A 22,240-nucleotide genomic window follows, 5' to 3' on the forward strand; every position below is an offset into this window, starting at 1 on the left:
ACTCCAGCCTGGGTGACAGACTGAGACTCCTTCTCAAAAAAAAAAAAAAATTCCCTTACTGTTAAGACATATATAGAAGAAATTAGGGGTGAAGTGCTGTGAAATCTGCACTTAACTCTCAAATTGTACAGGAAGAAAATTTATTAAAGTTAAAAAACGTGAATATTCATAGATACACATATATGTGGGAACAGGTAGAAAGGGAGGGACACACAGACAAAGAAAATATGGCAAAATGGTAACAACTGGTGATCACTAACTACTGCAACTATTTGAAAAGTTTAAAAAATGTCAAAGGTATATTACTTTTGAACTACTCAGGAGGTTTAAGTTTTTGAGTTTTTGAAATAAGCAATCCATCGTGAGGAAGTCTGAGAAGCCACAGACTGAGATAAGATGAAAAATAAGTAAAGTAGAATCACAGTAATAAAAGGAACAGAGTTTCAAAATGCTGTGGTCAGTAGCTTCAATGCAAAAGAAAGTTAAATTAAGGATGAACTCCATAAAGATAACTGGATTCAGCAACTGGGAAGTCAGGGATGACCTAGGGTACAGAAGCCTCGCTCAAACAGCGGAGTTGGGCCACGTGCCGTGGCCCACATGTATAATCCAGCACTTCGGGAGACCGAGGTAGGTGGATCTCTTGAGGCCAGGAATTCAAGACCAGCAGAGCCAACATGGTGAAACTCCATCTCTATTAAAAATACAAAAATTAACCAGATACGGTGGCACGCCCCTGTAATCCCAGCTACTCAGGGGGCTGAGGCATGAGAACTGCTTGAACCTGGAAGGCAGAGACTGCAGTGAGCTGAGATAGGGCCACTGCACTCCAGCCTGGGTGATAGGGCAAGACTCTGTCTAAAAAAACAAAAAATAGGCTGGGTGTGGTGACTCATGCCTGTAATCCCAGCACTCTGGGAGGCCATCAGTGCCCTGGCACCTGGGCCTGTGATGAGAGTGCAGCCTGAGCGATCTACAAACTGCCTTCAGGGTCTCTCTTCCGTTGTCCTGGTGAAGAGCACAGCCCTGATCCATGCAGGCCTCCTGACCCACACCCTCGTGTTCTCTCCCAAACACACTTTCTTATCTGTTCAATATGGACAGGCTGAGAAGGCTAGAACCTTCCCAAGTTTTTAAGTTCTGCTTCCCTTTTGATTATAAATTCCGTCTCTAAATCATTCTTCTTTTCTTTCATTTTCCTAGAAACATTCAAGAGAATGAAGCTGCTCCTTCAATACTTTGCTTAGATATTTCTTATGCTAAATTTCAGGTTCATCACTCACAAGCTCTGCCTTCCAGAAAACACTAGGAGCACAATGCAGCCAAGTTCTTTGTCACTTTAAGACAAGTGTCACCTTTCCTCCAGTTTCCAATAACATGTTCTTCATTGTCATCTGAGACTTCATCTGGATGATTTTTCCCGTCCATGTTTTTATTTTTTTAAGAGACTGGGTGTCCCTATGTTGGCCAGGTTGGTCTTGAAGTCTCATCCTCAAGCAATCCTGCCATTTCAGCCTCCCAAACTGCTAAGATTCCAGGCATGAGACACCATGCACGAACCCCTCCACATGCTACCAACATTCTGTCCAGCTGTCCTCTTCTGAGCCCTCACCAGAGTTACCCTTAACCAAGAGTCACAGGGAGAAGACGGCCACCCACACGCCAAGAGACAGGCCTGGAACACAGCCTTCCTGCACCGCCTCAGAGGGACCCATCCTGCTTGATCTCGGACTCATGGCCTCCAGGACTGCGAGACAGTAAGATTCTGTTGTTGAGAGTGCCCAGTCTGTGGTCCTGTAAAACAGCCCTAGGAAACTAACACAGCCTGTTAGCCCACAGATGGTGGAGAGATGGAACGTGCAATGGAGCTCCAGGCTTACTGTCTACAGCTCCCAAAGTGCACTATGGGACCCTCGGGTGGGTGTAGGTATGCAAGACAATTTTCGATGGTGCAGGATGAATAATCCCAATTGACATAAAAATGTGTGTATCTTGCTGGGTAAATCAGAGGTCCTGACCTATTAGGAACCAGGCTACACAGCAGGAGGTGAGCAGTCAGCCAGTGAGCAAAGCTTCATCTGTAGAAACAGCTGCTTCCCATCCCTCGCATTACCCCATGAGCTCTGCCTCATGTGAGATGAGTGGATTAGATTCTCATCGGAACATGAACCCTACTGTGAACTGCTCATGCCAGGGATCTAGACTGCGTGTTCCTTATGAGAACCTAATGCCTGATGATCTGTGACCATCTCCCATCACCCCCAGATGGGACCATGTAGTTAAAGGAAAACAAGCTCAGGGCTCCCACTGATTCTATATTATGGTGAGTCGTGTAATTATTTCATTATATATTACAGTGAAATAATAATAGAAATAAAGCACACAATAAATGTAATGGGTTTGAATCACCTCCGCATTATCCCTTCCCCTTCTCCCAGGTCCGTGGAAGAGTTGTCTTCAAGATAACTGGTCTCTGGTGCCAAAAAGTTTCGGGACCAATGATTTAAATGTTTGTAAGAATAGTTAAGCAACTTAAGCTTTACATGCTCAAAAAATACAGGTTTAAATACTAATAAAAATGGGTGCAAATGAAACCACTCTTTCTGTGGTCCAGGGAATCTTAACCATTCTATCAGAAAGACTTGCTGCTTGGAGCTGCAGCTGTCCTCCCACATCCTGTCCACTGTAAAGCCCTGCAACACACACACACGTGCCCCCCCCACACACCTGCACACAGATGCACATACATAAATACATTCAAATGTACATACCTGCACACACACATGCACACACAGGCACACACACACACGCACACACACAGATGCACAGACATAAGTATATTCACATGTACATACCTGCACACACACACACGAACATACATACATACACATGCATATACCTGCATACATATGCGTGTGCACACACACACACACAGACACACACACAGACACACACACAGACACACACACACAGACACACACACATGCTGTGCTTCATGCCCTCACTAGGGTGGCCAGGGAGGGAATGCGTGTTTTTAGGAGGAATGAAGACAACTCAGGCCCCTCATTCTCCTGGTGTTTGCACAAGTGCCTTCTCTGCAGACCATGCTTCAGTGTCTTTCTTGGTTCTCCCTCTTACTGAAAGACAGAAGCAGAGGCCCGGCACATACTTGGCTGCTTAGGGCTCAAGCCAAGTTCACAAGCTTCCTGGGGAGCCTCGTGAGATGAAGGCACTGCACAGCCTCCCTAAAAGAGGTGTCGGCTTTTCCTGGATCCTTGAGCCCAGGAAGGCGATAGGTGAGACATCACAGTTCATGAGAAGACACAAGCAAACTCCAGTGAGAAAGGGCAAGGGTCAAAGATTTGACTCTCCTGGAGAAGGGGTTCTCGGGCTATAAGCAGCAGGCGGAAGACGTCATTGCATGCGCAGTGAGGTGACGGCGAGCTCCAGTTTTCACTGGGAACTGAGATCAACAGTGACCTGACCCCCTACTCATGCTCGTCTCTCCCTGTCTCTCTCTTTGCCTTTTGTGTCTCTCTCCCTATCTCTCTTGCTCCTTTTCCTCTCAACCTCCTCTGTCTCTCTCCCTATCTCTCTTCCTCTCTCTCTCTCTCTCACTCCCTTCTTCCCATCTCTCTTTCTCTCTCCTTCTTTTGCACTTCTCTCTCCCTCCTCATCTCTCTGCCTGCCACTGTTCAGGCTCCTGGGGCCCCACGTGGATGGGCGGACACAGGACTCCTAGGCTACCCGTCACAGCGCAAGCACAGGGCTGTAGGCCCTTGGTCCCCCACCTCCCAGCATCCTCAAAATGAGGGGTGTGGGGTGTGCCCGTGCTCTCCTGGGTGGGCGCCCCACACTCCAGGAAGCAGAAACTGCAAGTCACAGCTGGCTTGAGTGGCGCACCCATGGGGCTGCCAGCTTCCATCGTGCCATCTGCTGAGGCCAAAGCAGAGGACACCAGCCCAGGCCGGTCTCTGCAGCAGGGTGGGGGTAGGGGTGGGCTTGGGGTTGGGGGTAGGGATGGAGCCGCCAATGCAAACTGGCCCCTGGCTGGTTTCCTACCCTTCACCCTGCCATGCAAGGCCTGTCCCACCCCTACCCCTGTCTCCCACCACCTCCACCCCTAGGCTGCCCCAGCCCCAGGCTCCAGAGGTCTCCCAGGATCCAGGAACTAAGGGCAACCACTGGGTTCCACAGCCTCAGGTCCATGAGTCAGCCACCCCTCTGTGTGCTGACAAACCTTGGCTCTCATGCCCCACCCCAAGCCAGGACACACCTCCATCCTCCACCAGCATTATTCCCGCCTCCTGATTTTAGTCCTGACAGCCCTGCTTCCTAGTAACCTTGCCCCCTCCCAGCCTGGTCCAGGCAAGCCCGAAGGCCAGCACCCTCGCCCCACCCTTCCTGGGGGCCACTCTACTATCTGCTTGTCCAGATGTCTTCACCTGGCTTTACCAAGCTACAACAAATAACAGGGATGAGCCTCTGGCCTCTGCCAGGAAGATTTGCCAAAGTACTCTCTATTTAGAAGCAGGAAGAGTGATGGGGCCTAAGAAAGACCCCAGGATGGTCACCCAAGCAGCAAGAAGGGCAAGGAGCCCAGTTTCCTGCCCTTACCCTGGGAGGACGTGGCCAGGGCACCACAAGGTCCTGGAGAGTGGTGGGTAGGAGAGCAGATCCAACCTCTTCTTGAGGAAGCAGCCACCACCCCAGGAAACAGCAGATGGGGGCGCACAGGCAGAGCCCCCGGTGCTGCAGGGCAGGGCCAGCAGATCTGTACTCAGCCTCAGCCCTGGGGAGCTGCAAGACAGGCTGAGACCCTGATAGGTTTGGATCTGTGTCCCAAATCCATCGCTCCTGTGTCAAGGGAGGAACCTGGTGGGAGGGGATTGGATCTGGGGACAGTTTCCCCCCGTGCTCCTCCCCTGAGAGTGAGGGATTTCTCAGGAGAGCTGATGGTTTCAAAGTGTGGAACTTCCTCGTTCTCCACTCACTCCTTCCTGCCGCCTTGTGAAGAAGGTGCCTGTTTCCCCTTCGCCTTCCACCATGATTGTAAGTTCCCTGAACTGCGAGTCAATTAAAACTCTTTGCTTTGTAAACTACTCAGTCTCGAGTATTTCTTTACAGCAGTGTGAAAACAAACTAATACCCCTTCCCTGAGGTGCTTTCTCCTTAGGCATCCAGCTACCCCATGCTCCTGTTCTACCCCCTGGTCTTTCTTTTGCCCTCATGAGGCCCAGGTGATCCACATGGCCAGCCCCAGCCCCATCCTACTGCAGCCCGTGTGGCTGCTGGAGAGGCCGCGCTCCTTTCCTCACCCCGAGGGGCCCTGATATGCTCTTTGGATCCAGGAGGAAACTGACCCCCTATTTTCACACTGGTGCAACTTCTTCCAAGACCTCAAAGCAGGATAACGTGAGTCAGTCTTTTTTAATGTTTTCACTTGCTAGGGCTGTCACTAGGACAGTCCTAGAGAGTGGTGCCAATGGATAAATGGATGAACGAATGGACAGTAGTCCAGGGACGATGTCCCTGTCTGTACTGACCTGGGTCCTTCCTCCAATAAGAAGACTTCGTGAGTGAGTTTATACAGTCATCCCTTGGTATCCATGGAGGATGAGTTCTAGGGTCCCGGGGATGCCAAAATCCATGGATGCTCAAATCTCTGATATAACATGGCCTAGTATTTACATATAAGCTATGCACATCCTCCCATAGACCTTAGACCATTACTAGATTATTTATGACACATAATGCAATGCAGATGCTACATAAATGGTTGGGATACTGTATTCTTTAGGGAATGATGACAAGAACAAAGTCTGCACATGTTCAGTAGAGACATAACCATGCAATTTATTTTCTGAGTATTTTCTATCTGCTGTTGCTGAATCCACAGATGCAGAGCTCCCAGATACGAGGGCCAAGTGTGCTTTGAGAGTAGGGTGGGAGAGTTTGTGAATGAGTACAGGGGAACAGGTGTCGATCAGGAGGGCCCTGCATTGGGACATCTGGACACCGTGTCTCAGGACTTGAGACTCCATTTGGAAGGCACAGCAGACTCAGCCCAGGTCATAGCCCTCCCCTTGAAGGTTCATTTTATCCCAAGCTCTTTCTGGAGCCTGGAATTTGGCATCCCCTCTAGGCCCTGGGTGGAAGGACTGATGAACCAGATTTGAGATAACATATCTAGAATAGAGTGAGGCCCTACTGTGTGCCCAGCACTTTCCCCACAGGATCCTCTAGCTAGAATATCCAAGGGTCATGGAGAGAAATACCCAGATAAAATATCAGAAATGAAAAAACAGATACCATTAGAGACACTAAAAAGACAATAAAAAGATAATAAATAAAAAGATAATAGTATAAGCATTTGTATTCTGAAATTCAACAGCAGCAGTCAATTTCCTCCACCCCTATGTGTGTCCCAGACCACCCTGGGCGGGGAGGGCTGAGGTCAGGGAAAACCCATGGATGCTCTGATGCTGGTCCTGGGTCTCGGGATTGACAGTGATGAGGAATTTGGGGGCACACATGAGTGGGGAAGCCAGGCCTGGCCAGAGAAGCAACACATATGTGCACAGAACTGTTTACCCACATACACGTGTGCACGCACGTGTGCAAACACATTGCAGGCAGGCATGTAGCCGCCTCAGGCAGTGGAGGACCCTGACTCTGGGCCCTGCTGACCCGGGCAAGTCCCCATTGTGATGCGTGCCATGACCTCAGAATGTCACTGGTGCTTAGCACCAATCCGCTCTCAGGCCTGCCTCTGTGTTCTACGGCAGTTACCCACGCACAGTGGTATCAGCTACACACGCACAGTGGTATCAGCTACACACGCACAGTGGTATCTGTGAACACTTTTGTGGACTCAAAGGTTTTCTACCTGAGAGGCATAACGCAGGCCAGCTGATTCGTCAGAATCAGGTGAGTGTGTCCTGCTCTCTTCCCTCCAGGCTGACGGAAACAGTGGCTATGCTGACTTGGGGACAGTGGCTATGCTGTGGGTGGTGTTGGCCTCTGGGCAGCTACCGAGGAGGGTCATCCCTGAGCACTCACCGGTCGCCCGTTCTACACTGCTCGTGTAGACGCTTGGCTCTTTCGTCCTCATGGTGGCTTCATAGAGTGAGTGCCATTCCCTAGTGTACCCATTCGACATGTGAGACGTCTGGGGTCAGAGAGGCGGTAACCGGCCTGAGAATCCAGACAGGACCCTGGGTTTTGCTCTCAGCCTTGCTGTGCGCCGTGCTGAAATTCAGGCCTGAACCCTGTGACCTCCCTGCCCTAGATCCCAAGTCTTCCCAGGTGTCCCATCCCGACGGGGCAGAGCCTGGTCCTGGCAGAGCCACTGGGATGGATCCACTGTAGGTGTGGTGGATAGGAGGGTCCTCAGAACACCTCTGTGCTCTAAGCTGGGTCCTGATGGTGGCTGTGGGCCTCACTGAACACACATGGTCCCTTGTCCGGGGGAACCTTCTGTCCTTGGGCACTTGTGGAAAATGAAGGCCCCCTGGAGGGCTGGCTGGGGGGAGACCATCTTCCCTTCTGTTCAAAGGGGTCCAGGCACTGGGGTTCCCTCCAAGTATTTCTTGCTCTGTCTGGTCCTCTCGAGGCCTCGCCCTCCTTTTGCCCCGAGTGTTCCCAGGAGGAATTGTCCATCCAGGTGTTCTCCAGGACCAAGGACCCACGGTCCTTCCTCAGTGACCCAGGAAAATGAAGCCCCTTCTGTAGGGACAGCTCAGAATGGTGGAGTCCACAGTCTCTCCCCGAGTGAGGGTTTCCATTAGCACAATAGATCATTTTCATCCCCCAAACCGAACACCCTCCTGCTCAACTGGCATTATTCCTAAAGTGGCTTCTCTGTTCAGACTGAAGGGCCACGGGAGCCAAAGTGATGAGCGGAGAAGAACAGAGCAGTCAGGAGAGATCTTGTTCCCTGTAGAAAACTGGGCATCTCTGTGGACCCTGAGCATCCCAGGAGGCCGATTGTACAGAGACCTCTGGTAGCTGACCTCAGTCTCCCTCCACATTCCTGGAATAGCCCATCATGGGCCCTTCGCCCTTGGCAGGTGGACACCATTCAACCTGCTGGGGCGGATGTGTCCCCATTTCATGGCATTTAGGGATGACGAGACTCTCTGTCCAGGTCCCACTGTCCTTAAGTCCTTGGGATGATGCCCACCCCTGCTTGGGGCTTGACACTCCAGAGACTCGTGCAGTTGTGATACAATGGGTCTGGCCCCTTTTTACCTGGGGACGGTGGTGGAATGGGGGTTACACAGCCAGCCAGCATCTGGGAGCCCGATGGGAGCGGTTCAGGTTTTCTCTGAGGCTCTCGGGTACAATGTAACTTTTAGATGATTTTTGGCTCACAGGATGGAAATCGCAGAGGATGCAGATAGTTTGTGGGCACAGGAGCGAGAGAACATCATTATGAACTATGAGAAGGTACAGGTTGGTCTGCTTCTTGGAGGGAGGCCTCTTCCAGTGCACCCTGATCAAAGGGTCCTGGGCTCCCTAGGAGCACAGGGTGGGCACGGGTGGCCACTACCTCCAGGCCCGTGCACTCTTTACCTTGGACCCTTCACCAAGGCTCCCTCTGGGTTACAGGGACACCGAGGTGAGCTGCCAGAGGACATGGGGCCTGAGCCTGTTGGAATCTACAGCAGCATTGATCGCTTCGGGATTGTGCAGTGAGTCCTCTGTGCTCCCCTTACCCCTAAAGCACCTGTCTCAGCTCAGGGATGGGTTTGCTTTCAGAAAGGCCTTTCTGAGGCAGGACTGTCTCGCCGGGTCAGGCCAACCTCCTTTCCAGGGTCAGAACTCCTCCCTGGCTCCCCTGCAGGTCCAGCCCGAGGTTGCTGTTAGGCCAGAGGTGCGGGGCCCATCTAGGGAGCGGGTGGGAATGGAGACTAGGCTAGGTCAGGCCCCTGGACTCTCAGCAGTTCTGTCCACAAGTCAGCACAAGAGGAGCGGGGCAGCCTGAGGGTCTGGCCCTCTCTACTTGGAGACAACCCCAGTGAGATCCATGTGTTGTGGCCACAGGGTGAGGGGACGCCTGGCTTAGCCTCAGGGCTGTTGTCCAGCGGGTCTCTGAGGGTCCACCTGCCCCTGTCTTCCCTCATTTCCCTAGAGCTGCAGCCCTCACTGCCCCCATCAGGAAGATGGAAAGGCATGGAGACAGTGGGGGCTGTGGCCCTAGAGGAACAGGGGAGAAGACGGGCAGGGCCCTGTTCTGGGCATCTCATATTAAAGTCAGGGAGGTGGCAGGGCTTGTGGCTAAAGACCCTGGGTCTGGTGCTGGGGAAGGGATCTGGGTCCAGGTAAGAGGAGCCCAGACAGGAGTCCATCCCTTAGGGATCATAGGATGCAGAGACAGAGGATCCCAGGGGAGGTAGGGTGGGAGGGAGCTGATGAGCGGTGCCACTTCTGAAACGCAGGGTGTGTGGGTCAGGTGCAGGGAGAGGCAGGTGGATGCTGGGAGGTCAGAACTTGCAAGGGCCTTGGGGCTGTCAAGTGGGATGGGCCCCTGGTACACCAGGAGTACACCGGGCAGGTCTCAGGGCAGGCTCCCTTGACCCTGGTGGGGTGATGTGGTCACTCCCTGAGGGACTCCTGTCAGGGCCCTGTCGCCCACCCTGGGCGGCCCCCATCCCGTCTCAGGCCTGACCTTTCTCAGCTCCAGCAGAAAGCACCACCTCCAGTCCAGGACAAGCAGCCCCATTATGCAGTCTGACCGCCCCCCACGCCAGGGGCCCCAGTAACCCCACCCAGGCTGGCCCCACACTCCTTCTTCTCCCAGGTCCTGCCCCTCCTGGGAGTCAGCCCCACAGGAAGGCCCTTGTCCTCCCTTCCCTGTGTCTTCTCCTGGGCTGAGCCCTGAGCTGGATACGGACAGAGCCTGTCCTTTCTGGGGGTTGGCTCCCAGTCTAGGGCAGCTCCAGGCCCTGTGCAGGTCCTCAGTTCTGCCTGGGTTGTCTTACAGTGAGACAGAGCTGCCTCCTGCCACTGCTCCGGAGGAGAAGGTAAGAGCCTGATGCATGGGGGGGCTGGTCCAGGGGCGTGGGGACTGGGAGGGTGGTCGGTGAGGCAGAGGAGGCCGCTGGCCAGGGCAGTGGTGGGTGAGGGCAACACGCTATCACTGGGAGGGGCAGCAGTCCCTGCTGGATCTGACCCCAAGTTGCTGTAACTTGGGCAGTTTGATAAAATTCCAAAGTGAGAACCACAGTTGTGGTCTGGGGGTGGCTGCCGCCTGTATCAGGACCCCACCCAGAGGCTGGGACCTGACCTACGACTGGTGTGTCTGTGGCCTGAGGACCGCATGTCCCGGGGTCCCAAAGCCAGCCCACTGGTGCTCATTTGCTCAAAGGCTCTCAAACCTTAGGGTCTGCCATTCCCTGGTTCCCTCCAGCTGGGTCCACCAGGGCTCCAGAGCCCAAGATCCAGCATCCACAGGCGGCTCTGGGAAGCCTGGCAGCTCCCCTAACACCAACATTCCTCATTTGACAGCAAATGCGGCGGGAGATAACACGAAAGAGCAAGTGGATGGAAATGCTGGGACAATGGGAGACATACAAGAACAGTAAAAAAGTAATGTGTGGAGGGAGAGGCCCCCGGAACCACTTTCTGCAGAGACAGGGGACAGGCACCCATGGCTGTGGCCTGGCACCGTCAGCCTCTCAGAGGGCGGGGGGCACACTGTCCTCACCCAGAGGACTGCAGGCCTGGTCGGTGGTTTGCCTGCCTATTCGTGCAAGCGTCACCTTGCTGGGAGGGAATCTGAATCTAGGGCTGGGACTACCCAGAGCTCAAGGCTAGAGATGTCCTGGTGACCCAAAGGAAGGAAAATGTTCAGATCAGAGTCCCGACTCTGAGTGTCCATCCACTTTTTCAATCCTGGGAAGGGAGACTGTGTCCCAGCTTAATGTCACCTCTAATGAGGAATCACAGCGTCAAAACCAACCATTTCCAGAATCCTCGGGCTCTGGTCCTCACTGGGGTCGCCCCGTGGCCTGTGACACCAGGTTGTTTTCTGCCCACAGCTGAGAGATCGAGTATATAAGGGCATTCCCATGAACATCCGGGGCCAAGTGTGGTCAGTCCTGCTGAACATACAGGAAGTCAAGTCGAAAAACCCCAGAACATACAAGGTACGCTCAGCCAGAGCACAACAAACAGGACAGGCCGTGTCAGGGGCCCAGGTCTCCAGCTGGAGGGAGCATCAAGCCCAGCCTGGGGGGTGGGTGGGATGGTCAGATGCACATCCTGGGCACGGACGGTGACATAGTCACCACAGACAAACTCAGCTCTGGTGACCCTCCCCGGCTTCAGTAACAAGCCAAAAAGCAGCTTTGTGGAGAAGGAAACCTTCCTGCTTTCCTTCCTTCCCGGAGTGCTGACTGTGGGCCGACTGCCATTTGGGGCAGGGAGTCTTCCATCTGTTCTGAGGCTGCTTCCTCCTTTTGGCCCTACCCTACAGGTCATGAAGGAGAAGGGCAAGAGGTCATCTGAACACATCCACCAGATCGACGTGGACATAAGCAAGACACTAAGGACTCACATCTTCTTCAGGGATCGATACGGAGCCAAGTAAGCCTATGGGAGCCACAGGATCACAGCAGACATGGAGTGAACGAAAGGGATGGGAGATTCCCCAGAGCAGAAGCCAGGGTCACCTAGGAGGGATGACAGAGCTGCCAAGAGCTCTCCTGGCCCAGGGAACAGCTGGCACCATGAAACAAGCACCTCCCTGGTTCCAAGCCCTGGGCCAGACTGGAACACGTGGGGCCAGAACCCAGGAGGATCCTGAGGAGACAGAAGGCAGCAAACAAAATCATGCACAATGGTGAAAGGTGCTCTCCCGGACCCACGGGGACCCACGGTAGGACTCACGGGAGGGTGGCAGGACAGAGGGCCCTAGAGCCTCCCGAGGTAACACTGACATCACCAAATGCTGGGGCAATAAGGGGTCCTGGAAACTGTCATCCTTGTCTGCTGGGAACGTGTTATGGCACAGCCACTTTGGCAGCCAGTTGGGCAGTGGCTCACAAAGCTCAATGGACTTCAACCACGTGTCCCCAAAGTGTCTCAGATATTGAACCCACTGATTTGAAAACTGACATCCACATAAGATGTTCACTGATTAATTCATTGTCACTCATACACGGAGACGTCGGGGATGGCCTTCAACACGGGAATGGGGAGAGCAAGACCGGTCCTCCCTCCAAACGGAAGACCCAGTGAGAAAAGGGATCGAGCCAGTGATGGCTGGATGAATGTGGGTGGATCCTAGATGCATTTTGCTGAGGGAAAGAAGCCAGCCCCAATAAGCTACCACGTAGGATTCCCCTTCCTGGGTCATTCTGGAAAAGACCAATTCATAGGGACTGAGAAGTAGTCTGGGTGGCCAAGGGTTGACAGACTGGGGAGAGGCTGGGTGCATAGGGGCCACCCTGGAGACTTGGAAGATGAAGGAGTCACTCCAGGAGGGGCTGGAGCGGTGGCCGGGAGACTCTGCCCATTGGTTTAGAACCGTGGAGGAACTGTACATCCAAAGACTGAACTGGTGTGTGTGCAAACTGAAAAAAAAATAAAATCATTCAGAGTGAAAAGGATCAGGCAAGCCACTGTACGACTGGGCTATCTGCATGTCACAGATGTGGATTTTACTGAAATATTTCTTCAAAGGCTCTGAGAAGCTCACTGCTTATCTGGTGAATCATCTGAACCTGAAATGGGATTCGTTGTTAGGCTTTGTGGACAAAGTGAAACCAACGGCATCTGCACAAAACAAACAAAAGCCTCCTTTCTCTGTCTCCTAGGCAGCGGGAACTATTCTACATCCTCCTGGCATATTCAGAGTATAACCCGGTGAGTATTCCCGGCAGTGACGTTCCCGGGCAGTATTTCCCTATTCACAGGAGTGGGTGTCTGGTGGGGTGCCATCGCTTCTTTTAAGGTTAGTATGGACAAGGTGCTGAAGTGCCTGATGGACTTGGCTCTTGTCATGAAATGAATTTGCACCCTGAGGAAGCCTCTTCTTCAGAGGAAGCCTCCCCAGTCACCTCTGCCCTCTCCAATGCCATGAGTCCTCCCAGGTGACCTCAGTCCTCCCAGGTGATGTCCTTTCACGGTGACTCTGGCTCTTGCAGGAGGTGGGCTACTGCAGGTACCTGAGCCCCATCGCGGCCTTGTTTCTCCTGTATCTGCCTGAAGAGGATGCATTCTGGGCACTGGTGCAGCTGCTGGCCAGTGAGAGGCACTCCCTGCAGGGTAGGTGGACAGCTGCCCAAGGGACCTCATGCAGCCAGACCCAGAGACGGCCACCCTGGCCAGGTGATCTCGGCTTTCAGCCAAGGCACCTTCCTTGTGTAGCCAGCTCCTTGGGAGTCTTCAGGGTGTCTCTGCTGAGGGTCCCACAGGAGTCCGCGGCTGACCCCCAAAGCCCAAGTCAGACGCTTTTCATCCCCATCAGCGGAGGGCATCTCATCCTCCCCGTGGCCACCCTGTGTCCTGCTGCCACGCCCTCTGGCTCTGATTCTGTGCAGCTCACTCTCCCCTCACTGAGAGTCCTCCTGCCCTCCAGCTGCCCAGGCTCCTGCTGCCCTTGGTGCCCACGAATGGGCCGACCAAGCCCAGGTGGCAGCATCTCCCCATCCTGTGTCCCCTGGCCCGACCCCACTTCCAGGAGACGACCAGGAAACCCAGAACCCGCCCTGTTCTGGCCGCCATGTGGTGGCCTCAAGTCAGGCTTGCCCTTTTTGCACCCTGGTCCAGGAGGCCTCTAGGGAAACCTGCAGCCAGACTCCAGGGGATGTTCCTGCCCCACCTCCCCAGGGCAAAGGCTGCATGGTGGGGTCACCAGATGGGAGGGTGAAAGGCCTTGCGGTTTGGGGGCCTCTCCAGCTGCCCAGCTCTTCCTGCTGATGGCTCCACATCTTGGGGAAAGGCTCTGATTTCATGATGGGCTGGGGGCTTCTCAGGATTCCACAGCCCAAATGGCGGGACAGTCCAGGGGCTCCAAGACCATCAGGAGCATGTGGTCCCCACGTCACAACCCAAGACCATGTGGCGTCTGGTGAGTTTATGGCGTCTGGTGAGCAAGCTTGGGCTCTTCTCCAGAGGCCCTGCATCCCGTGGCGCTGGTGACTGGCTGAGTCCCAGCCACTGGCTGACCTGGGATGTCGGGTTCTCCATGGGCCGGGAGTTGGTCTATAGGACAGAGGCACAGGGATGGGGGCCCAGCTCCCGCAGAGCAGGGCAAAGGGCAGTGTGTCCACCGGGAGTGTGGGAAGGGGACGGTGTTGTGGGGAGCCCTGGACACCGCCCAGTGTTCTGCACTAGGGGAAGGGTCTTCAGAGGCCCTGGAAGAGGGAAGTTTTTAGGGCAGCCCAGGGGGCCCTGAGCATCTCTGTTCCTCCCATCAGGACAAGGAAGGTCTTTGCGCGCAGGGTTCCTCGTTAGGCTGGCTTCTCCAGATGTTGAATGACGGGGTAAGAAGACATAGGGAGACCCTGACTCAGGGACCCTCCTTGCCCTGCAGTGCCCTGCTTCCCCAGCCCAGGGGTCTGGCTCACCCACAGCCCACAGGAGGCTCTGCCCACAGGGGGGTCCCCACAGGACACCCAAACAAAACCCTCTGCCCAAGGGGGGTCATCCCAGGGCAATAACTGGGACTCAGACCCCGCCTTACAGGCAGACTGGGCCAGGACCCAACTTGGCAGGGATCAGGGAAGCCTCAAGCCCTGGGCAAGCCCCTCTCTCCAGGAGCCACACTCCCACTCCAATGAGTGCCCCCCATGAGGAGCTGCAAGACCTTGTCTGACCCAGCGCCCTGGAGGGCTCAGGAAACCCTCATGGGGAAGATCACTGACTCTGGGGACTGAAGCCCCAGTGGGCTCAGCTCGAGCCACCAGCCCCAGCCTGGAAGGGCTACAGTCTCCCACACCTGCTATCCCCACAGATCTCTCTTGGGCTCATCCTGCGCCTGTGGGACGTGTATTTGCTGGAAGGAGAACAGGTGTTGATGCCGATGACAAGCATTGCCTTTAAAGTTCAGAGGAGTAAGTCTCCGTGTGCCCAGTGGGGCGTGGGGAGCCCTGGGGTCAGACCCCGATTTACCCGAGGGCACCTTCCTCACACTGTCCTCATGATCCTCTGTTCTGGCCCAGAGGGAGGTCTGGCCAGGTGGGCTGGGCAAGGCACAGTGACACCGAGCCCGCCCCCCACATGGCCCAGATGAAAGTCAGGAGTGTCCTGAGCACTTCCCTGCCCAGGTTGTCCCCCAGCCACAGTCTCCTGTGCACATCTGGACCCCTGGGGTGGCCACAGAAGGTTCTGGCACGGCCCAGTGGGAGACTGAAGTGGTCACAGGGTATCAGCTGTGCCCCCTCCCAGGGAACTCTCCTGGCCTGATGTCCACCCTGTCCCTAGAGCGCCTCATGAAGACATCCAGATCTGGCCTGTGGGCACGGAACCTGTTCTTTCGGAACCTGTTCTTCTATACCTGGGAGTTGGATGATGACTCTGTGCTCAAGCATCTTAGGGCCTCTATGAAGAAACTAACAAGGAAGCAAGGGGACCTGCCACCCCCAGGTGGGCTCCAGTGCCATGTCCCCTCCCATGTCACCCTCTGGGGCAGTCAATAGTAGGGGAGTGCCCGAGACCCGCAACCCTACTACCTGGGCCTTCCTCTTCACCTTTTCTTCCTCCTCTTCCTCCTGGACTCTAAGAAAGTACAGGAGGCCCACCGGTCCTCAGGGCAGGCGCTCAGTGTGTGTGTACTGGATGTGTTGTGCCCGCAGGAGGAGGATGTGGGCATGACCGTCCAACAAGCCCCCTCCCACATTCCACAGTGTCTCTGTCGCCCCATCACAGGACCCTCTAGGGCACTAGATGAGCCAGACCCATTTGTGGGAAACCGCACCCCTCCCTGCAAGCACCCACAGCCTCAGAGAGCAGCAGAGGCCCCTCACTGCTGCACGCTCCTCCAAGGTTGCCAGGACAACCAGCCTTGAGCCAGGGAGACAAGGGAATCGGGTGTCCCTGACCCCAGAGCACTCAGGGAGAGGGCACAAGCGGGACCCCGGGTGAGAGCTAGAGCCAAGAATTCAGCCAGATGTGGAAACGCTCAGTCCTGGCATGGACTGGGCAGCCCAGGAGGGCAGAGGGTGACCCACATCCAGGTCCAATCACCCACTGTGGAGATGGGTCCCCATGTGAGGTGGCAAAGGGCTGGGTGACATCCAAGTCCCTTCCCACCTGAGTTCTCATTGGGGGCTGTATCCCTGGCCCAATAGTCCTGGGACGAGGGTGTGTGGTAGGAAGCCCCCAGCCAGTCTGGACCCTGGGGGCAGTCCCAGGAGCCACCTGCCATCCCCCCACAGCTTCCCCATGCCAGGTGGCACACACCTCTCCCCTGGGATCAGCAGACTACAGGCGTGTCCTCAGTGTCAGACCACGGGGCCACACAGAGACCCTGAGGACTCCAGAGACCTAGGCAGGTGGGGCTGGCCAGGAAAGGCCTGCATGGGCTCAGTGGAGACACTGACCACGACTGTTTTCCTTTCAGCCAAACTGGAGCAAGGGTTCTCGGCACCTAGGCCTGTGCCGGCTTCAAGTGGCAGGACGACCCTCTGCAAGGGGGACAGGCAGGCCCCTCCAGGCCCACCAGCCCGGTTCCAGCGGCCCATTTGGTTAGTTTCCCCACCGTGGGCACCTCGTTCTTCCACATCCTGTCCTGGTGGAGCTGTCTGGGAAGACACCTACCCTGTGGGCACTCAGGATGTGCCCAGCCCGGCCCCGGCTCAGGGAAGACCTCAGGGTTCCTGGAGATTCCTGGAGTGGAACTCGATGCCCCGGCTCCCGACAGACTTGGATATAGGGGGCCCTTGGTTCCCCCATTATGATTTCGAACAGAGCTGCTGGGTCCGCGTCCCTTCTGAACAACCCGAGCCAGCTTCACATTCTCATTTTATTTTTTGTTAAACTTATGAAAATTTATTAAGAAAGTGTGCACCTCGAAAGACATTCACGGATGGAACACACTAGTCCCCAGATCACAAAGTCAACCATGTCCAGCCCCTCCCAGCACCCCCAGTCCTGCCACCAGCATTCTGAATTCCAACAACACCGTGAGCCTACCTTTGTACTCTACCCTTATGGAAGGATAACCCCCTTCATGTTTTAAAATAAATGTTTTCTGTTTAAATTATTTTAGATATACAGAAATATTGAAAAGGCACTACAGTGTCCGCCTACACCTTCCATCCAGCTGCCCCTAATTATGGCGTTTTGCAGTACCATGGCACATAAGAAATTTAGGCCGGATGTGGTGACTAATACGTGTAATCTCAGCAATTTGAGAGGTCAAAGCGGGAGGTTCACGTTCACTTGAGTCTAGAAGTCTGAAACCAGGCTGGGAAACACAGGTGAACCCTGTCTCTAGAGAAAAGTCAAAGAAATTAGCCAGGCCTGGTGGCATGTGTCTATGGTCCCACCTAGTGAGGAAGTTGAGGCAGGAGGACTGCTGCAGCCCATGACTTCCAGGAAGCAGTGAGCCATGATTGTACCAGTGAAGAATAGAAAGGTAAATATTTGAAGTGTTACTTTATGCCACTAGGGAAAGCAAGAAGACTTTTATACCATCAGTATTAAGGTATACAGTTTTCTAAAAATTTATCTCTGCAGTTCAATAAGAAAAAATTCCTGCACATTATATTTGATAGAGCAAACAAAGAAAAAAATAAAAACATTAAAGGAAATGTCAGTATTAGACTCATGCACTTTTCAAAGCATTACTAAAGAGCATCTCACATTTCTGTTTAAAACACTTGTACCATTGCATAATTAAGAATGAAGATTAGAGTTATTTGAGGTGTTTAAAAGTTGGTGGTGCCACATCTAACTGGTGTAAACTAGATAAAAATCACTATAAAAAATTCAAATTCCATGCAAATGTAAAGATTATACAATCTTATTAAATTGTTAGACATTTTTTCTCAACTACCAAATGGGATAACATCATGTCTATAATTAGCAATTAGAAAATTCTATTTGCACACTCTTCAAAGTCCATTTTTAAAATTTTATACACATCATCTCTCATTTAGAAAATGAACATTTCAATATGCTTATTACACCTACGAAGAAAAATGTTCAATTTTATAATCTCAAAATTTTTGCTAGTCATTAAAATAAATCAAAGCATTCAGCATCAAAGGATATACAGATACACACTCTTAAGTAATTCATATACAAGGACCAGAGTATTAGAGGCCTAAGCTGCTCATTTTGTAAGACAGGGGACCCTTGTAGTATTTATTTTAAAAAGAAATAGCCCCATTCAACAAGGGAAAGATCATAATTTAAAATTAGAAACTAAAAGAAAAATAAGCCTTAAAGCTTCAGTGTATGAATATCTACCATTAAACAGAATGAGAAATAGACACTCGGGACATCAGACATACTGACCCTTCAAAGGAACATGGATACAAATATGTAACACCCAATCAAATGGTACCAACACCAGGATCCTGTGTGACAGCAAACAGTGACCAAATCTAAAGAATTCCCAAAGTTGTATTGAAATTTATTTTTCTGAAGGTTTTTAAGCGAGTTACAAAACAGCCTTACTTAAATTTTACTGTTTCCCAGTAAATAAAAATGAAAATAAATAAATGGGTGATAGGAATTCAGCAGAATATGAGAAACAAAGTCATCATCACAAAATGTATAATTGGGGCCAAAATCCAACTAACTAAAGGTGTTAAAAATATAAAGAGTTTCCTACAGGTTAATTTTATTCACTAAATGTATACCAAGATTCACTATCAATATTAATATTCTTTTATATATTGATAATACCTAAAAATTTTCCAGAACAGAAAACCCAAAGCCACTGACTGAAGAACCACTATAAATCAAAGTAAAGAAAGATATACACCAAGGGACATTAATAAAACTACAGAAAACTAAGGGAAAGAAATGAAAATTTTAAAAACAAAAGGCAAGTTATCAAACGAAAAAGTAGATAACTAAATAAAGATAGAAAACATTTTTTAAAAGATTTCCATTAAAGGGGACACCAAACAATTTTCCTTGGGTAATAGGAAAATGATTCCAGAAGGAAGCTCAGGACTGAAGAAAAACATGAAGAGCGATAAACACGTAGGCACACTGAATATATAATGAACATATAAAACGTTAATGCCTTCCCACTCATTTACAATGCAAATGACCATTTACATTAAAGATTAAAACACTGGTTGGTTTGTGAATGTGTGTAGCTTTCTGATAAAACTATAACAAAGACTGGAAACGCAACAGGTGAAATAAGTCTCTACGGTTTCATTCTACATTTCGTGTTCAGTGGGACACACAGGCCGGGTGCGGCGGCTCATGCCTGTCATCCCAACACTTTGGATAGCCAAGGCGGGCAGATCACTTGAGGTCAGGAGTTTCAGAGCAGCCTGGCCAATACAGCGAAACCATGTCTCCACTAAAAATACAAAAATTAGCTGAGTGCAGTGGTGTGTGCCTGTAGTCCCAGCCACGCAGGAGGCTGAGGCAGGAGGACTGCTTGAACCTGGGAGGTGGAGCTTGCAGTGAGCCAAGATACTGCCACTGCAGTCCAGCCTGGACAACACAGCAAGACTCTGTCTCAAAAAGAAAAAAAACAAAAAAGGGACACACTCAGTAGACTCAATTTACTGATAAGAAAATTACAATCCCTACAGCAACCACTATATAAATATAAATACTTATCTATATAGGAAGAGATATGGCCAAAAGGCAATTTAAGGCAATTTAATGTAATTAATTAAATTTAAATGCAATACTAACTGTTGCATTGTTAAACTGATTAAAATACAGCGCTAAAAACTAATCACAAAAAACCAGAAGAAAAGTAAGAGGGAAAATCAATGTTAAGAACAAACAGCAGAAGACTTCTACTTCTGTCCAAGACAGACCAAGACAGTGAAGAGAAAGGCACAAGGGAAACTGGAAAATGTCTTGAACGGAATGGCAACAAATATGAAATTTATCAAAACTTGAGATGTAGGCTGGGGCAGTGGTGGCTGACGCCTGTTAATGGCTTGAGCTCAGGAGCTTGAGACCAGCCTGGGCAACATGGTGCAACCCTGACTCTACGAGAAATACAAAACATTAGCCAGATAAGGTGGCGTGCACCCGTAGTCCCAGCTACCTGAGGGGCTAAGACAGGAGGATCGCTTGAACCCAGGAGGTTGGGGCTTCAGTAAGCCGAGATCACACCACTGCCCTCCAGCCTGGGTGACAAATTGAGACCCTGTCCCAAAACAACAACAACAGTGGCAAAAACAAAAACAAAAAAACACAACTTGTGGGATTCAATAAAAGCAACAGAGAGGAACTTCCAGCATATATATTTTCATTAGAAAAGAATATCTAAAAGAAAAGACTTGGCCGGGCGCGGTGGCTCAAGCCTGTAATCACAGCACTTTGGTAGGCCGAGACGGGCGGATCATGAGGTCAGGAGATCGAGACCATCCTGGCTGACACGGTGAAACCCCGTCTCTACTAAAAAATACAAAAAACTAGCCGGGCGAGGTGGCGGGCGCCTGTAGTCCCAGATACTTGGGAGGCTGAGGCAGGAGAATGGCATGAACCCGGGATGTGGAGCTTGCAGTGAGCCGAGATCTGGCCACTGCACTCCAGCCTGGGCGGCAGAGCGAGACTCCGTCTCAAAAAAAAAAAAAAAAAAAAAAAGAAAAGACTTAAGTTTCCACCTTTATAAGTTAGAAAAGAAGAGGAAAATAAAACACATAGTAAGTAGTAGGAAGGAAATAATAAAGAGCAGAAATTTAACAAAATAGAAAACAGGGAGATGGCATAAAAAATTAACAAGCCCAAAACTTTCTTTAAAAAGGTCAACAAAACTGAGCAATTCTATTTGGACTGGTCAAAAAAATTAAAATTAAAATTAAAACAGAAAAATCCAGAACACAAATCACCAACATCTGGCCGGGTGTGGTGGCTCACGCCTGTAATCTCAGCACTTTGGGAGGCCGAGGTGGGTGGATCACGTGATGTCCAGAGTTCATGACCAGCTTGGCCAACATGGTGAAACCCTGTCTCTACTAAAAATACAAAAAATTAGCTATGTGTGGTGGTGTGCACCTGTAATCCCAGTTACTCAGGAGGCTGAGGCAGGAGAATCACTTGAACCAGGGAGGCGGAGGTTGCAGTGAGCCGACATCCTGCCACTGCACTCCAGCCTGGGTAACAAGAGCAAGGCTCCATCTCCAAAAAAAAAAAAAAAAAAAAAAAATTAAGTTAAAAAAAAATTCACCAACATCAGGAATAACAATGGGGTAACAACCACCAATGCCAGCAAAATTAACAAAATAATAATAAAATACTATTGGCGGCCGTGTGCAGTGGTGTGCGCCTGTAGTCCCAGCACTCTGGGAGGCCAAGGCGGGTGGTTCACCCGAGGACAGGAGTTCAAGACCAGACTGGCCAACATGGCAAGATCCTCTCTCTACTAAAAATAAAAAAATTAGCTGGGCGTGGTGGTGCCTGCCTGTAATCCCAGCTACTTGGGAGGCTGAGGCAGAGAATCACTTGAACCTGTGAGGTGGAGTCTGCAGTGAGCCGAGATCGTGCCACTGCACTCCAGCTTGGGTGACAGAGCAAGACTCCATCTCAAAAATAAATAAATAAATAAATAAATAAATAAATAAATACTATTGGCAATGTTAGTCCAACAGTTTCAGCAACTTGTACAAAGTAGTCTTGGAAAAATAGAGCGCACCAAAATTGACTTAAGTATATAAAAATAGGCTGGGCCCAAGGGCTCAGGCCTATAATCCCAATACTTTGGGAGGATAAGACAGGAGGATAGCTTGAGCCCAGATGTTCAAGACCAGCCTCGGCAACAAAGCGAGACCGCTTGTCTCTACAAAAAATAGAAAAAGAAAAAATATTATCCAGGCATGGTGTGCCTGTGGTCCCACCTGTTCAGGAGGCTGAGGCAGGAGGAGCATTTGAACCCGGCGTTTCAAGCTGCAGTGAGCTATGACTGCATCACTGCACTCTCGCATATTGATCTTGGCTCACTGGGCAACAAAGTGATACACTGCTAAAAAAAAAAAAAAAAAGAAAGAGAGAAAGAGAGAAAGAGAGAAAGGGAGGAAGGGAGGGAGGGAAGACAGAAAAGAGAAAGGAGAGAAAAAGGAATGTCCCTATAATTTTG

General features: G+C 51.4%; 1 protein-coding gene across 1 annotated transcript; it reads left to right on the top strand.

Annotated features, from left to right (window-relative positions):
• The first annotated feature begins 8,379 nt into the window (after window positions 1-8,379).
• On the top strand, window positions 8,380-17,053 carry LOC144335907 (TBC1 domain family member 3G-like). Its single transcript, XM_077972615.1, has 13 exons — window positions 8,380-8,451; window positions 8,614-8,696; window positions 9,989-10,028; window positions 10,513-10,598; window positions 11,051-11,153; window positions 11,483-11,592; window positions 12,825-12,873; window positions 13,155-13,275; window positions 13,986-14,080; window positions 14,430-14,495; window positions 14,966-15,065; window positions 15,436-15,597; window positions 16,574-17,053. The coding sequence occupies exons 1-13, from the start codon at window positions 8,380-8,382 to the stop codon at window positions 16,987-16,989; spliced, it is 1,503 nt and encodes a 500-aa protein (XP_077828741.1). The 3' UTR covers window positions 16,990-17,053.
• Window positions 17,054-22,240: the final 5,187 nt, after the last annotated feature.

This window comes from Macaca mulatta, chromosome 16, assembly GCF_049350105.2.
Source record: "Macaca mulatta isolate MMU2019108-1 chromosome 16, T2T-MMU8v2.0, whole genome shotgun sequence".
Lineage (NCBI taxonomy): Eukaryota > Metazoa > Chordata > Mammalia > Primates > Cercopithecidae > Macaca > Macaca mulatta.